A 17,088-nucleotide genomic window follows, 5' to 3' on the forward strand; every position below is an offset into this window, starting at 1 on the left:
TTGAATACAATTTGGTGCCATTTGCAATTAAAAAACACAGACAGTTTCTCTCTTTACTCTTAAAGTTAACAAATATGTTTTTATATTTATCAATCTAAAAAAATAAACATTTAGTCTGATTTGATGTTACAATTAAAAAAGTGTTTGTGTTTTGATCTGAAGAGTTTGTAAATATCTGGTTTCAACTGTATATTTGATGATTGTCAGCACAAAGAGGGAGAGAGAGGAACAGAGAGGGAGAGAGGAGAATAAGGACAGAACAGAGATGAACAAGAGCAGGTGAGACACACATGTTAGTCAAATGGTTGCTTACTAAAAGTATCACTGTATCATAGGTACTCATGTATCTCGTACCTAGTGTTTCTTTTTAGGTTTGCTATTTTTCAAATTCTATATTTATTAAGTTCTGCAGGCTTGTTTGCACAACAAGGCTAAATAATTATATAAACTTTTCTCAATCTAAATATTGTACTTTGGTAGAATTAAAAAAATAAGTGTAGTGCAGGTCTATGATGATTTTTAGTGCTACTATCATCTAGTTCTGATTGTGGTTATGTCTTGGTTAAGTCCTCAGTAATCCTGCTTTTGAACTGTTGTAGTCCTGTTTTAATTCTGGATCAGTTCTGGGTCTGGTTGAATTGGGGTTTAGTCCCTGTGTCTTGATACAGCCCCGACTTCGTTCTGTCTTGCTGCTCAATTAAAAAACTAGTTTAAGGTGTCCTGCATGTGTGATATATATATTTCCCTATATGAAGTCATTCTTTTTTGAACAAAACTCAAAACAGAGCCTATTAATCTTTCAGTCATTTCTACACCCCCCCCCCTCAAAAAAAAAAAAAATCCCACATGCATACTACCCTTTAGGGCTAAGCCCCGGGTGTTTCAAATGTCTGGCTCCTCCTCTGGTTGCAGTGTTGTTATTTTCGCACAGTTTGTGTGGTAAGTCTCATGGACAGCTGGGATATCAGCAGGATGTGTTGTAAGTCCTGTCTGGAAATGACTGGGAATTTGTATGTCTAACTCATGTAATAAATAAATGATCAATTTATTTCTTTGCCCCGTTTACTCATCCCTTGTCCTCGGTTACATATACATTATACATTCTCACTCAGGAGAGTGCACTTTCTTTATATCGTGACTGTAATGCCTTTTTCTAAAGCTTAATGTGTTAAACACAGTCCGGTTTCAACTAAATCATGACCCGCACCGAGCCAGCAGAGCTACAGTACTCTGACAAACGAAGAATGTGGATGAAAACAGAACTGACTCTCAAAACACCCAACCCTTCAGATAGGGCTGTGCGATATAACCAAAATCTCATGTTAATTTATGAACACAATTCCCAGAAACGTCTAATTTTAAAGATAAAAGTGTTCTGCCAGTGGAGATGCTTTAATGTATCAGATTTTTGAAATTAAAGGTCTACTTTTTTTTTTTTAAATTTAATTGAACCTCTGACAATAAAAGTATCAACTGCTGTCTCTATTCAGATTTGTTTGGCCAGCCTGTTTGCCTCCTCTTTTCAGCAGCAAGCCACAGATCAAGTGTGGCAGAAGCAACATTCCCACCGTAATTTCTGTGGAAATTGTGAAGTCTAATTTATTTAGCAATCTTGCAGCTTTAGAATAAATGGATTCAAATACAAAGCACATTCTTCACTGGCAGCTCTAAACAGCCCAAGAAAGTCCACCCCAAAATGAGTGCAAGCCATATTTGGCTCAGTTAGACTATAGTTGGCCAAGCTGTGTTCTCCAGAACAAGACAAGTCTGCTGACTGTGGTCCATTGATTGATTGACACATTGTTATTGCTTGTACATTCACTTGCTCTCTCTTGCATGTCAAACGTTAGAACCTGCTAGTCTTCCTGATGGGTGGTGACAAATAAAAAGCCAGCAACTTCTCTTTGTTTCACATTCTCTTATTTCTTTGCAGGCATACGGACGCTGACCTTCTCAGTCCCTTCTTCTACTGAAATGGCTCTGAGCGGTAAAACTGCAGTAGTGACTGGAGCTGCGATGGGAATAGGAAAAGCCATAACGGAGATTCTTCTAAAAAATGGTGCCAAGGTACGTGTGGCATTGTAGGCATTGACTGAAAAGGTAGACACATCATCATTTAACAGTGTAGGAAGAGATATTTATTATATATAAGATAACTAAAGATAACTAAGCAAGTTGCCTGGATTCAGATATTTTTACACTAAGTTACAGCTCATATGATCAGCTCAGGAAAAGGGCATTGGGGATCAATATTAGTTTTCTTCATAGATAAAGATATCATCTTATTAAACTAATCTCAACTGTACGTGAAGATGCTGCAGCTTTATTGGTGGTGTACGTTTCCACAGAAAACTTACCAACACCCTTTAGTTGGAAAAAACAACTAAGAAAGTTGTTGTTGACATCATGCCAAAAGCGAGGTGAAAAGTAAAAAAGTTGATTTAGTGGTTGTCAACCTGCGAGGGTGCGGGTGGGGGGTGGTGGAGTTGTGGTGCAGTTAAATTAAACTGAATGATTTTCCCAGAGAAAACAACCAAACAAGAGTTTGTTTTTTTTTATGATATCATGCTAAAAGAAAGGCTAAAAGGCTGAATGTGATTCTTTACTTCTGAGATAAAAGAGGGACATGGCCTCAATCTAGTCTTTAAATCTTTATTTGCCTCAAGCAGTTCAAACAAAACAAATACATGGATTCTCCTTCAATCAGAAAACCAGTCAGTCTGCAAGCAGTTCACTGTAGCCAACTTCCTGAAAGATGAACCTACTTATTATTACACAGGATTATATATAGAACTGTGCTTCTTTCACGTAAGTCTAAAGTCTTATGTGAAAGTAAGAATTGATTCTGTTCATCTGGACGTAGCGTATCAGTGGGAGACACGTTTCGTCACTCATCCAAGTGACTTCTTCAGTCTGATCTTTTCCCAATCCTACAAACAGTACATTTGCATAGTGAAAGATCAATTGTCATGAAAATTGGCATATTAACTTACCTCCCAGCCCATAGTTCCCCATTTCTGCACCGGCCTCGCACTGGTCTGCACAAACAACTTCTAAATATACTCAGGCATAGCGTGGCCAAATATATGTGTGCAATAAGATTCAGAGATGTAGGTGTGAAATCTAACTATGTGTACGTGCAGAATTAAACTACGAGCAACAGTAACAGTGGCCTGCATGCCCAACCCGGGCTTCATCACAGCTCACCAAGCTACAGGCAAAATCACAAAAATAAAGTAAGATTTATAAAAAATGGTCGACCTCACAAGGCGGTGTCGGAACTTACCAACACCCTTTAATTACTGCAAGTCTGTCAAAGTAGTTCATATGTTTTCAAATAGCCTAGATGGGTACCTAACAAACTGACAGCATATCTGTCCTTTCTGTCAACAGGTTGTACTTCTGGATAAGAATAAAGCCGCAGGGGAGAGTTTGGTCGAAGCCCTGAGCAAAGAGTACGAACCAGATCGAATGCTGTTCAGGGAATGCAACATACAATCAGATGAGGAGTTCAAAGGTAAAACACATGACATTGGAAATCAGATTATAAATGTTGGAGGTACAAAGGTTAGCATAATTGTAAAGCACTGTTTTCTCCTCTCTCAGCTGCCTTTCAGAAAGCCGTAGAAACCTTTGGAGGAATCGACATCTTGTGCAACAATGCCGGCATGTTCGATGAGTCTGAGTGGGAGAATATGGTCTCCACAAACCTTGTGAGAAAGAGAAAGCACAACAATTAATTATATTTCTAATACCTCAAATTTATGAATTGCTGATTCATTCAGAAAGATGTTGTTCCTTTTATTAGTTAGTCTGAAATAAACAATTGGCAACCTGAGAAAGTCCAAATTTAGTAGGCTTGGGTTACATTATTCTTCCTGTTATTCATCACAATGTTTTGTATGCAGATGACTGTTTGAAGTGTTTACAGAGAGAAAACAGATTTTCACTGTATGAACTGATGCCAAAATGACGGGTTTTTTTTTTTCCTGTAGGTGGGCTCTATTAGGGGAACTTATTTGGCTCTGGAGCACATGAACAAATTGAAGGGAGGTCAAGGAGGGGTCATCATCAATGTTTCATCCTTGGCAGGTAAATACTGTAAATTCAAATTGGAGACAAATTGGAGACATACCAGACTAGGATTGTAAATGTCATTACATTAATAACACTAAACTTAAACCCTGTACAATGATTGATATAACCCATCCTACAGGTCTTGGACCTTTGCTTACAGCTCCTGTCTACTCGGCTACTAAACACGGGCTGGTCGGATTCACTCGATCCATTGCAGTAAGAGATTCTCCCATGAGATTGTTTAAGAAGATTTAAAAAAAATCTATCAAATTTCTGCAGAAATTAATTGAAACTAGAGCAAATTTAATACTAATAAAATGTTTGCCTTACTTTTTCATTTTTAACTTTATTGTTTGGCATTTCCTGCACATTGACCTCACAGTTCAGTCTGAGGCAGCGCTCGCACATAACATCAAGTGAAAAAGAAAGCGTTCACAGGACTCTGCAGTGAAAAACACCACATTATTCAACAGCTTGTAGAGCCACCGTGTAGCAGCAATAATATCCAGTAACCATCCACGTATGACTCCCATTGTTGGGGAGAAATTTTAACTCACTCTTCTTTACAACATTTTTTCAGGTTTATGGAAGTTTGCAGGTATTTGTCTATGCACTGATCTCTTTGCCTGCAAGTCCTTCATTACTTTCTGTTTGGGCCATTCTGTTGTAGATTTGCTGCTTGGGAGCATTGTCCCGTTCCATGAACACATTTTAAACAAACCTGTACTGGTTCTGGACAGACAGCCTGAAATTTGACTCTGGTTTTACGTCTACACTGGCAAACAGTTTGTGGTAGTTTGTTTAATTACTTTTGTCTGAAAATGTTCCTAAACGGTTACTACAATTCTTTGGATGGTTAAATTTGTAATCCAGTGTGGAGGTGTAAGAGGCAAAATTAGAAAAATGTGCAAACATTGTGCACGTGCACGATATGTGCAGAATCTTTCAGACTTCATCTTTAAATTTGGAATCTTTGGACACTGAACTTCAAAAATGCAAATGTTGAAACAAAGAGCACTTGTTGTTTATCCTCACACTACGCTTTCTATGTAGATGAAATGTAACTTAAAAAGCCTAACTATGTGTTGTTGTTTTTTCCAATAGGCTGCCTTTGCAGCATCAGACTATGGTATACGGGTCAATGCTATTTGCCCAGGTTTTGTTCAAACAAACCTGATCTCTGAAATGAAATCTCAAACGGGCCAATTTGCCCACCTGGTAGATGCAAGACTTCAGATGCGAGAGAATCTTGGGGTGTTAACGTAAGTCTTTGTTTGTAGTAACCCCTACAACATCAACATTTTGGGGGGTTTCCCCCTCTACAACTGGATTTAAAATCATCTTAAAATGCATATTGTATCTTTTTGACGCAGTGCAACCGAGGTAGCAGAGTGCATCCTTGAGCTGGTAACAGATGAGACCAAAAATGGAGAGGCCCTCGTGGTCGTAAAGGACTCAAAATTTTATGTGACTTTCCCAACACTGGATAAGAGCAGTGACAAACCATAAAATCATCATGTCAGTATCTGATATCATTCTTTAAGTATACTTGAAGTTAAAACACACACACGCGCGCGCACGCGCGCGCGCGCACACACACACACAAAAGAAATACTGCTCAAACTATGTTTTGTTTTGGTTTTGTCCCCCTCATAAGATTTTTGGTATTGTGTGTCATTATTCTGTACCTTGAAAAGTTTTGAATGAATTCTGGTAAAACTTTGTAAGGGTTTGGAGTGGGGTCATGTCAACAACCTATTAAAATTTGGCTTACATCCAACAAGGTTTTCATGGTCAACTTAACGATTTGTTGGTTAAAAATGGGCAAAAATCCTTATTACTTAGAGCACCTCATAAAGATTTTAAATATCATGTCACATTTGATGTCTGACCTCTCCTTCAAGGTCAAATAAGGTTAAAATATTCATAAAATGTCTTTTATCTTTAAACTATGCTTAAACGACTGTAGTGTGGTATCATGTTCACCTTACACAAGAAAGTCTGGTTTCAGATCAGTGAACTAACAATCTTCATGAACAATGAGGCTTCTGAACTGTGTCCTGATTCCTATTTGAGAAAAGAGACATATAACTGAAGGTCCATAGTGCGTCAAAAGAATGATTTTATTAAAACACATATATGTGGTGAAGATGGGCTCTTTTTATAACATATGATGACCAGTAATCTGCATCACTGCAGATGCATGTTCCAGTAATTCCAGGTAGGAGATATTCTAAAAAAGAACAGCTACTTCCTTTGTTTCTCCAGATGCTTCCTGTTATTCCACCCTCTGCACTTCAGAACAGAACTTGAGCATGCCATTTACAAGCAAAACAAGTCTGTGTGCAGGCAGACTTATGTCTGTGTTTTAACCTCAGTACATGACCTCACTCAACAAAGACCTTTTAGAAGTATACTTCCTGACTCCGTTTGAGTCATCTGTTACCAGGCAAACTCCAATGCAGCAGGCTGCTGAATGCACCCACACAGGCCTTTATTCCATCTCTAGACAACATGTATAATATGTGGTAAATTGTACTGTAAACATGTAGGCAACCTTTCAATAGCTGTACTTGGCTCCATTGATCGGCCAGACATCGCGCTGCCCGTAGCTTCAAACCATTAATTAACTTGACCTAGCTTCAACTCTTTAATTAGCAATATGTGTATAACATGATTACAGTTGCACCTGCAATGAAAGATTATGTGCTTATGCTAACACCTGAAATACAGACTTTAATGTAACATCAACAGTTTCAATAAATGTGTCAATGAAATGATAATGATAAATCATAAGTGATGCAACAATAATAATAATGATTATGAATAGTAACAGTAAAATAATATTTCATCTCTACAACTGCTTAAAGTCCTCCGATTGGCCTCCCTGCTGCTGCGGAGCCTGGGATGGTCTGCTTGCCTCCACCCCGGGGGGAAGGGTAACATCTCTTGGGTCTGGGTTCTGTTTCCCCCTCTGGGGGCGAGGGTACCTGGACCCGGGGTATAGAGTATGTTTGGGGAGTGTGATTGTGTGTACATGTCCATTTATGTCAATCCTTACGTTGGGTGAGTGCTGAGTGTTTGTATATGTGTGCATGATGGTGGGAATGCATGTTTGTGTCTGTGTGTGCCTGTTTGTCTGTGTCTGTGTGTGCCTGTTTGTCTGTGTCTGTGTGTGCCTGTTTGTCTGTGTCTGTGTGTGCCTGTTTGTCTGTGTCTGTGTGTGGCTGTTTGTCTGTGTCTGTGTGTGCCTGTTTGTCTGTGTCTATATGTCAGGTCGAGTCTTAGACTCCACCTCTCTGGGAACTCCCAGGCCCTCCAAAGTGTGGAGGCCTATCTCCCCTCACCACACTCCCTGCCGGTGACTGATGCCCTCAGGGGTCGGTGCATTGGTGGTTCTTGGTGTCCGGGGCTGGGCGCTCAGGTATGTACCAGCTCACTCCCGGTGGCTACTTGGCGGGGCCTGGCGCCTGTTGCTCGGTCAGGCCTCCTCTGGGGTGCAGGGGGCCCTCAGGGCTCCGGCGTCTTGGCCTGCGGCTTGGCTCACTCTGGCACAGCTGGCTGCCGGCAGAGCCGGCGGGCACGCCGGTGCAGCCCCCTCTAGCTTCTGCTCGGTGGCTACTGGGTGACGCCTCGTCTGGGAATCCTCAGCCCTTCCCATGAAGGTGGCACGGATGCCCCTCCGGTGGTCCTCCTTGGGCTCTCGCACTCTGGGGCCTCTGGATGTCTGGGGCCTGGATCTCCTCCATGTCTGCTTCATGCCCTGGGGGACGGGGCTATGGCTCTCTACATCCTCTTGCAGACCATTACATGTGGAAACCATTTGAATACAAGCACGCTGATCCACACAGGTGTGCACACGCGTGTTCACTTTTGTAGACTTAAATTACACCTTTCTTGGCTGCTACTTCAAAGCACATTGTGTGCTGTCTGTCCTGCGTGCTGCACAACAACATTGAATATTTAGTATTTATTGCTGTTTACACTTAGCTAGATTAATGCGATGGTGTTGTGTTTAGTATGTTGCTTTGGGTTTTTTTTGCTTGTTTTCTATTCTTTCTCTCTCAACAGGTGATCCAGGAGATTTTATTTTATTTTATCCCTTTCTCACTGTCCCTCTCCCCTTCTGTTTTTCTTTTCCTTCCTCTTTCTCTCTCCCTTTCCTATCCCTCACTCATGTCTGTCCCGTCTGTAACATCTGAAAATAAAATAAAATAAAAAATAAAAACAAAGGTCGATCAAATGGACCAATACGGCAATGCCACGATGATCCATTTGGCAAAATAAATCCATTGGGTATCCTTGTTGGTCTTCAGACAACAATTCTGACGGCTAAAGAACCAAATGGGACAGGCAGAAAAAAAATCCTCTACTAATACACTATTAAGTATCATGGGAAAATAATGTAAGTTATACAAACAAACAGCCAAGACTAGATTCTTTTGACTCATTTTCAATAAAATATTATCTGTCATTGTTGGGAGAACATTTTTGCGACTTCTATTCTTATATTTTAGAACACATGACATTTTTAATGTTATCTAATCATTTTCTTCTTCGGATGCTGTCATAAATCATATTTATTTTAGAACATATGACAATTTTGCATATCATTAATATAATATAATATTGTACAATTAAAACATGCATCATATTCGCTTGTTTCTTTACATGTGCTGCATTTGTATTCCGATTGACCCTTTAGTGGCGCATGCGTAGTTTCCGTAGTGTAGTGGTTATCACGTTCGCCTAACACGCGAAAGGTCCCCGGTTCGAAACCGGGCGGAAACATGTTTTTTTTTTTTTTTTTTCTTTTTTCTTTTTCTTTCTTCTTCTTCAAACATGGCTTCACATATACAGCGAGAATGCAGTGTATAAATATTGTAAACTTTGTTTCAGTGTTGAGATTTACAAAAACCATTGTTTTTTTTTTATTCTGTTTAGGTTTTAATCTGATTTTACTCTCATCACCTGCAAATCTGATACAGTGTACAACAGTGATAGACAGCAATACATACTTCTCCAAAAATTCTCTCTTTATCTAAGTTTTAGTGACAATGGGTATTAGTACTACAAAATAAATAGTGTGTAGAAAAACATATTAAATTCCCAAGCATCCTCCTGCAATTAGACACATTTTTTGACATAAATAAACTCACCTGCTTCTTCAGATATCAGTGGGACTGGTTCAGTGTCTGGAGTGTGAGTATGGGGAGATGGGAGTGGGACAGCTAAGCCTCATGTCAATATCTGATATCATTATTTAGGTATTTGGCAGATGCTTGGAAAAAAAAACAGCAACAAAAAACCCAAACAAATAAAACAAACAAAAAATTCCTCAAATCATGTTTTCTTTTGGTTTTGCCTTCTTTGCCAAAAAGGTTATGTTTTTGGTATTGTGTCTCATTATTCTGTATGTAAACACTTATAGAAAGTACCCCATAAAGATTTTTAATATCATGTCACATTTTACCTCTGACCCCTCTTTCAAGGTCAAATAAGGCCAAATTTTCATAAAATGTCTTTTATCTTCAAACTGTGCTTAAAGGACTGCTACAAAAACATTACAACATCAAAACCAGTCTAACTATAACCCATGTCTGTGGCAGAAACTGACCCCAGAGTGACACTCCACCAGTGTCTGTAGTGTGGTATCATGTTCGCCTTACAAGTCTGGTTAATTAATGCAGTTCTGAATGCAAGACGAGGTTCAGGTAGCAGGGTGCAGATAAAAAAAAGTGTCCGGAGTGTAAATAGAAACCATCCTGTAATAAAGAATCTTGATGTATTACGTTACTCAGGCATAGAGTTGGATGTCTCGAGACCCGTCTTGGTCTCGAGACCCGTCTCGAGACCACTTTTACGTGGTCTTGGTCTCGTCTTGGTCTCGACGGACTTTGGTCTCGGTCTTGTCTTGGTCTCGCTGTCTCGGTCTTGCTGTCTCAGATCAACATAGTGGTCAGGAGATTTGGAGTCAACAGTATCCATGACACACAGCGTAACGTTCGATAATGCATCATGCGCAAAAGCTTTAGCTCTAAGAGCCGTGCTTAGAGAGTGCTTTGTAGTGAATCAGAATAGTCGACTCCCATTGAGCGAGAGCCGGCTCCTCACTTAATTTCCTTGCGCTGCTCAGCTGTCACGCAGCGACACACAGTGGCTCAGCCATGCTCAAATCCCTCCACATTGTGGATTATAATCTTCAGTTTGATGTTGCAATTTTATCTATATATAAAGTATAACTGAAACCAGTTACATATTTCCCATTCTTTAGACAGTTGTTGGAGGTGATCGCTGTTTTGTCAGATGACTTTGGGGCCAGTCAGTACCATCATGTCAGCCCTCAAAAGCACACAAAAGTTAGTCTTTTTTGTCCCGGTCTTGGTCTCGGTCTTGGTCTCGCCTCAACTTGGTCTTGGTCTCGGATTAGGCGGTCTTGACTACAAGTCTACTCAGGCATTACATCTGTGGGTGTTGGTATATTGTGTGCATGATCAAGTTTGAACATGTTGCTTGAGCTCTGGGAAACCCGCACCGTTTAATCCCAGCATGAAGAAAAGGAAAAGTGTGTTTCAACTTTGACCTTTAACATGTCAGGCAAGCATGAAAATCACTACTCTATTTATGCTCCATTTAATCTTCTTGTGGCTTCTGTTCTTGAATAGAGAGATCTAGAGAGGGAGAGGAAGACAGATCTCCCAATAAAAATACATTTTTAAAAAGCAGAATGGAGTTTTGCATCACAGAAAAAAAGAAAAACATTTTTTTTCTGTCAACCAGAAATGCAATTTTCAGCTTTTTGATTTATTACTTTTGAATCGCTCAGAATCAGAATCAGAAAAGGTTTTATTGCCAAATGTTGGGCAGGTTTACAACATTAGGAAATTGCTGCGGTGCTTAGTGCAAAACATACTGTAAGACAAACACTTAAATAACTCATAAAAATAAAAATTAAAAGTGCTAAGCAGATTGATATATACATGTACGCAGGTAATGATCAGTGCAAAAATGGAACAGATGCAGAGAACACAGTATAGGGTTGTGTGCTTGTGGTGGGAAGAGTCATATGGTTATTGTTCATTAGTCCAACAGCAGAGGAGAAGAAACTGTTCTTATGGCAAGAGTTTCTGGTCCGAATGGACCAAACCTCCTGCCTGAAGGGAGCAGGTAAAACAGACTGTGTCCAGGGTGAGAAGGGTCAGCTGTGATCCGAGCTGCACGCCCCAGTGTCCTGGAGGTGTACAGGTCCTGCAGAAATGGGATTCTGCAGCCAATCACCTTCTCAGCAGAACACACAACACGCTGCAGTCTCTGTTTGTCCCTCCAGCGACCACATGGTGATGGAGAAGATGTCGATGGACTTGATGATTGTAGAGTAGAATTGCATCATCGTCCGTGTTGGCTTGTTGCATTTCTTCAGCTGTCTCAGGAAGTACATCCTCTGCTGGACCTTCTTTATGACGGAGGTGATGGTGGGCTCTCACTTAAGGTACTGGGTGATGGTGGTACCCAGGAAGCGGAATGAGTCCACAGTGGTGATGAGGGTGCCAGTCAGGATGATGGGGGAGAGTGGGGCTGTGTGCTTCCTAAAGTCCACAGTAATCTCCACTGTCTTCTGGGCATTCAGCACCAGGTTGTTGTGGCTGCACCAGGACACCAGACGTTTAACCTCCCTCCTGTAGACAGACTCATCCCCGTCCGAGATGAGTCCGATAACAGTGGTGTCATCTGAAAACTTAATAACAGACTGGTGGTTGGAGGTGCAGCAGTTGGTGTACAGGGAGAAGATCAGAGGAGAAAGAACACAGACCCGGGGGGAGCCAGTGCTGATGGTCCAGGAGTCCGAGACATTCTTCCTCAGCCTCACATGCTGCTTCCTGTCTGTCAGGAAGTCAATGATCCACCGGCAGATGGGATCAGACACATTCATCTGGGAAAGCTTGTCTTGGAGATGGTCTGGAAGCATGGTTTTGAAACAAATAGGCACAAACAGGCTCCTGGCGTAGGTTCCCGGGGAGTCCAGATGCTGCAGGATGAAGTGTAGAGTCATGTTGATAGCATCATCTACAGACTTGTTGGCTCTGTATGCAAACTGCAGGGGTCCAGGAGGGGGGCCGTGAGGGTCTTGAGGTCTTGATCTCTGAAGGGGTGAACGCTCTTCCTTCAGTGGAGAAGTCAAGCTGGGCCAGTTGTATTTTGCAGAAAGGATGGAAATTACTGTGGTGAACATGCCCTTTATGAAGAAGAAGGAACACAAGGTGACACAGAAGAGTGATTGAAGGTGTACACAGGAGGATATCTTATGCAGAAGGTGCAATGTGAAAGAGATGGGTGAGAATGTATGTAGGCAGCTGTAGGATGACTTTGGAAATTGAAAAGAGGAAGAGAATAAGAGGTGGAAGAAACTGGCCTGACTTCAGTGAGGGGTTGAGACAAGTTTTTGTTAGGAGAGTTACCAGATTGATACCTTAGGTTTCCAACAATCTTGTGAAAACTCTAAGCCTTATCTTAGGGGCTAATAACTATACAACATCTTAGGAGATTTACCATTTCACGTCATGGAATACTTATGAAGACTGAAACTTTACTGTAGTTCTTTCAAGTAAACCAAATAAATATGTTTCCGCCCGGTTTCGAACCGGGGACCTTTCGCGTGTTAGGCGAACGTGATAACCACTACACTACGGAAACCAGCTTAGCTCTCGTGAAGGGATATTTTGAGAAAATGAATAACGTTTAAAGAAAATTGATCAGTTGTATGTTATATAGTCATACCCTGTCTGCTGTATTCATTTTCGATTTTTCATCTCGTCTCACACACGGACTGCGCAGATTTGCCTTAGTTATCGCTCTGTTAATACACTGCATATCATAGTAGGAGGCCATAATAATCACCTCACTATAAAAACTCTGTATAGCCTCGTAAAGTTGCACTATGCTGCAGAAAATATTATGCAACAGAAACTTCCAAAAGCATTTCCATTATCCAGTATATTGCCGCAGCAACTCTCCTTCGGTCTCCGTTGAGTGTTTGGTTAATAGTTATTTGTCTCCACCTAGTGGCTTACTCAGATTCAGCAGAAACACGTGTGACTGCGAACTGTGATGTGCTGTGATAGCCTGAGTATCTGCGTTCCCATGACGTGAGAGGGAATACAATTCGTGTTAAAGATGGGGCATCTACTGTCTGGAACTGTTGTCCAGTTTTGTAAACGTCCCTTGCCATCCACCCCCAAAGGTTCTCAATTGGATTTAGATCAGGGGAACACGTAGGGTGGTCCAAAAGAGTGATGTTATTCACTTCAAAGAAGTTCCTTGTGTACTGTAGAATTGTCCTGTTTAAAAACCCAGTCGTTACCACACAGGCGAGGGCCCTCAGTCATGAGTGATGCTCTCTGCAACATCTGGACACAGCCAGCGGCCGTTTTACGCCCCTGCACCTCTTGAGGCTCTACTGAAGGAAAAAGCACTCAGACTATATGGTGTTCAACAACGTACGTTCAAAAAGGAAAGGTTTATTTGCCTTGCCATCAGAATGTCATGACAGTGTGACTACCTGAAAGAAAATGACAATGAATCCACATTTTTGAACAGATTTGACCTTTCAAATGCATGCGATCCTAAACTTTTGATCAGCTGTCAAACAACCCGTTTCATTTTAAGCGTCATTTTCAATAAATTGCATGCTCAAAAAATGTTTAGTCTCACTTCCACTTCTTCTTGTTGCATGTTGAAGCTCTACTTCGAACCTCGTTATGATCCAACCATGGGTTTCAAATGGTCTTGAACTTTTGTTCGGGACTGTATCCCTAAATTTAGAGTCCCTAATCGCACCTCACACTCCTGCCTTTCCTTCTTTCTTACCATCTCCTAGCATACCTTCCTCCTCTCCTCTTACCTATTTTTAACCAGCAGTATAGTTTCTACAACACCCTGTTAGCCAGCAATAGTGGCTATTGTTGTTCAAGATTGCATCTTTCTTTATGATTTGCATGTCTGATTTGGCTAAGATTTTTGGATATGATTTTTTGACACAACCCTTCCTATTTATGCAAGATTGGGGGTGTGCTTGGAGTATACTGGATTGTGCTGTATTGCATGTGTTTAAAGATTAATGTTTAGTTTCTCATAGCCAGGCGTTGGGTGCTATATTAATATCGAGGATATTTTAAAAGGCTTCCATGAGGGAATTGAATTCAGTAAATCCCCACTGGGTGACCGTGGGTCAAATATGGCTTGTTACTTCAGTTAATAACGTAATGTTTATGAAAAGTGTGACTCAGGGAAACCAAATAAATATGTTTCCGCCCGGTTTCGAACCGGGGACCTTTCGCGTGTTAGGCGAACGTGATAACCACTACACTACGGAAACCACTCGTAAAAGCTCCAAGAGGTCACCGGGAACAGGTCAGTATAAAAATAAAAGCTCACAGTTAAAGTATTATCTACTAAACCTGTGTATTACATAGTCATACCCTGTCTGTAGCATTCATTCTTCATCTCGTCGGCACATACGGACTGCTCAAATTGACTTTATTTCTCGCAGAGTTAATACACTACTGTATACTGCTAAAACTCATATCACCGTAAAGCTGCACGATGCTGCAGAAATTATGCAACGGAAACTTCCAAATGCAGTTTCCATTAACCAGTATATTTCTACAGCAACTCTCCTTCCGTCTCCGCTGAGTTTTTTGTTAATAGTTATTTGTCTCCACCTAGTGACTGACTCAGATTCAACAGAAACACGTGTGACTGCGATCATTAAGAACAAATCGTATAAATGGTTGAATGTTGGAGAAAATCAGACAATAAGATATGATATAAACTGTGCTTACTGTGTAGTCTCAGTATTTGCTGTGACACAGATGGAAAGCATGGATCTGTCCTAGCAACAATTTAGGACCAGTGTGGACCCAATATCTGCGAGGTGTGTTTCCAGGAACTTGTTGATGTCATGAAGAACCAAGGGAGATCTGAAGGCAATATGTACCTAATAAATTGTCAGGTGGCTGTTTAGTATTTTTGTGTTTTCTTGATAATGTGAAGAATTATAAAGAAAAAGCAGTACTGTTTCCGCCCGGTTTCGAACCGGGGACCTTTCGCGTGTGAGGCGAACGTGATAACCACTACACTACGGAAACTCGCTATGATACGACTTTGTCATTTTACAATAATATATATACATGTCACGATCTAATATTGTCACACATGATTTGGCGACAAGCAAAAATACTCACTTTTATAAAGTTACAGGCCTGCTGTTGCGAAAATACAGTCCAAAAGACATGTTATATAGACATTTTCGAACCGGAAAGTCATTCAAGTCATACAAGTCGTTACAGAAGAGGATTAGGTCCACTGGAAAAAAAGGTGGGCACCTCTTTTTTCTTTTCCAGAATTCTGAGAAAAAAGCCAGAATCCTGAAGTTAGAACTTTAACTTTAATCTCAGAATTCAGACTTTTTTTTCGCAGAATTCTGAGGAAAAAAAGTCAGAATTCTCAGATTAAAGTCAGAATTCTGACTTTTTTCTGAGAAAAAGTCAGAATTCTGAAAAAAGTCAGAATTCAGAATTCTCAAATTAAAGTCAGAACTGTCGGTTCACAGTCAAAATTCTGACTTTTGGTATTCTGAGAAGAATACTGAGAGAAATTCTGAGAAGAATACTGGGAGAAAAAGTCGGAATTCTGACTTTAATCTCAGAATTCTGGTAAGAAAAAAAAGACATTCCCACTCCTTCTTTTCCCTGGGACCCTAATCCTCTTGCGTAGAAACGATACAACACACACACAAAAAAAAAAATAGACCTGACATGTTTCCGCCCGGTTTCGAACCGGGGACCTTTCGCGTGTTAGGCGAACGTGATAACCACTACACTACGGAAACCTCTACTACGTAGCCATTGAACAAACACACAAAAACGAATACTACATACAGAAAATTTGTTTTTTAATGGCCCGAAAAAGCATCGAATGCCTTGTCATTTGTAACAAATCATTCTCCATTGTGGAGACCACTGCCTGGTCTGTATGCTACCGGGGAAATATTCCCACATGAGATGTGAATAAAAGGTATTTCTACAAGTGGTACTCCAGTACGGATATACGCAAGTCTAAACTGAGTGTGACAGCTAAGAAACAGGCTCAAATGCACTGAAAACTGTCTGTGCTGGCTGCCTGTTAGAGAACAGACCACTTATGTGTCTTATGTAGTCTGGAAGATGAGTGGATGATGGGGTGGGTGAAGTTTTCTCTGTGGTGGTGTTGGGTGGACTGTCCCGGGCTATGTGGGGCCGGGCGGCGCTGCTGCACTGGGCCCCGGTCCGGATGGGCCTGGGCCCCCTTTCCCTGGCGGGTCGCGGAGTATGGGGATGCCTACTGGGGTCAGCGGGGGAGCTGGCCCCAGGGAGGGGTCACTTGCCCCTCCCTTCCTTCCTTCCCTCCCCATCTCCAGCTGCCTCCCTCTTCCTGCTCCACCACAACCATCCACACATGCAGGGCCTTGGAGTAGGGGTGTGTCACCAGGTTGAAGAGGAGGCAACCCCCCCCCCCTGTCCCCTTCTGGCTGCCTCTGCCTCAATTTTATCCCACAACTTAGACATTCACATTACTCCCACTCTCATTACACATACATATAGGATCTTGGGGGTAGACATGCTACACGGAATTCAAATTACCATCAGGGTGTACACCTCACCCCTGGCGTCGTTGCCCACCTCTCAATTTTAAATACACGTAGACATTGAGGGCTAGCAGGAGGGGCTATGCGCTTACCTGCTGCTCTCTGGCAGGTAGCTCCATGCCCTCCTGGGTTTTAAATGCACCTTAGAACACACATGCATCAACACTACAATGAGCGGGTGGAGGGAGATTTGGAGTCTACTCTCACCCCCGTTCTCTGCGGCCTGCTGGAGTGGGGGGCTAGGAGGAGGAGTTGGCCGTCCGACTGGGGTCTGGAATGTGGGGCCTCCCTGCTGCTGCGGAGTCGGGTCGGTCTGCTTCTCTCCCCAC

The 17,088-nt window shown here is 41.6% G+C and overlaps 1 protein-coding gene and 5 non-coding genes across 6 annotated transcripts; 2 read left to right on the plus strand and 4 right to left on the minus strand.

Annotated features, from left to right (window-relative positions):
• The first annotated feature begins 1,787 nt into the window (after positions 1 to 1,787).
• LOC101476753 (15-hydroxyprostaglandin dehydrogenase [NAD(+)]) lies at positions 1,788 to 5,647 on the plus strand. Its single transcript, XM_004561784.6, has 7 exons — positions 1,788 to 2,067; positions 3,394 to 3,517; positions 3,607 to 3,713; positions 3,996 to 4,092; positions 4,217 to 4,293; positions 5,182 to 5,339; positions 5,451 to 5,647. Exons 1-7 carry the CDS (start codon positions 1,975 to 1,977, stop codon positions 5,584 to 5,586), a joined length of 792 nt encoding a protein of 263 aa, XP_004561841.1. The 5' UTR covers positions 1,788 to 1,974; the 3' UTR covers positions 5,587 to 5,647.
• Positions 5,648 to 8,795: 3,148 nt separating this feature from the next.
• Positions 8,796 to 8,868, plus strand: trnav-aac (transfer RNA valine (anticodon AAC)). The gene has a single exon. It is a non-coding gene; the product is annotated as a tRNA-Val (tRNA).
• Positions 8,869 to 12,695: 3,827 nt separating this feature from the next.
• Positions 12,696 to 12,768, minus strand: trnav-aac (transfer RNA valine (anticodon AAC)). The gene has a single exon. It is a non-coding gene; the product is annotated as a tRNA-Val (tRNA).
• A 1,608-nt stretch (positions 12,769 to 14,376) lies between these two features.
• On the minus strand, positions 14,377 to 14,449 carry trnav-aac (transfer RNA valine (anticodon AAC)). The gene has a single exon. It is a non-coding gene; the product is annotated as a tRNA-Val (tRNA).
• Positions 14,450 to 15,148: 699 nt separating this feature from the next.
• Positions 15,149 to 15,221, minus strand: trnav-cac (transfer RNA valine (anticodon CAC)). Its single transcript has one exon. It is a non-coding gene; the product is annotated as a tRNA-Val (tRNA).
• A 670-nt stretch (positions 15,222 to 15,891) lies between these two features.
• trnav-aac (transfer RNA valine (anticodon AAC)) lies at positions 15,892 to 15,964 on the minus strand. The gene has a single exon. It is a non-coding gene; the product is annotated as a tRNA-Val (tRNA).
• Positions 15,965 to 17,088: the final 1,124 nt, after the last annotated feature.

This window comes from Maylandia zebra, linkage group LG10 (assembly GCF_041146795.1).
Source record: "Maylandia zebra isolate NMK-2024a linkage group LG10, Mzebra_GT3a, whole genome shotgun sequence".
NCBI classification, from domain to species: Eukaryota; Metazoa; Chordata; class Actinopteri; order Cichliformes; family Cichlidae; genus Maylandia; species Maylandia zebra.

Excerpts from the sequence above, each read along its gene's own strand:
- LOC101476753 (XM_004561784.6), top strand. The coding sequence starts at position 1,975 with ATGGCTCTGAGCGGTAAAACTGCAGTAGTGACTGGAGCTGCGATGGGA. Across the intron at positions 4,294-5,181 it reads GATTCACTCGATCCATTGCA|GCTGCCTTTGCAGCATCAGA; the intron begins GTAAGAGATTCT and ends TTTTTCCAATAG. Across the intron at positions 5,340-5,450 it reads GAGAATCTTGGGGTGTTAAC|TGCAACCGAGGTAGCAGAGT; the intron begins GTAAGTCTTTGT and ends TTTTTGACGCAG.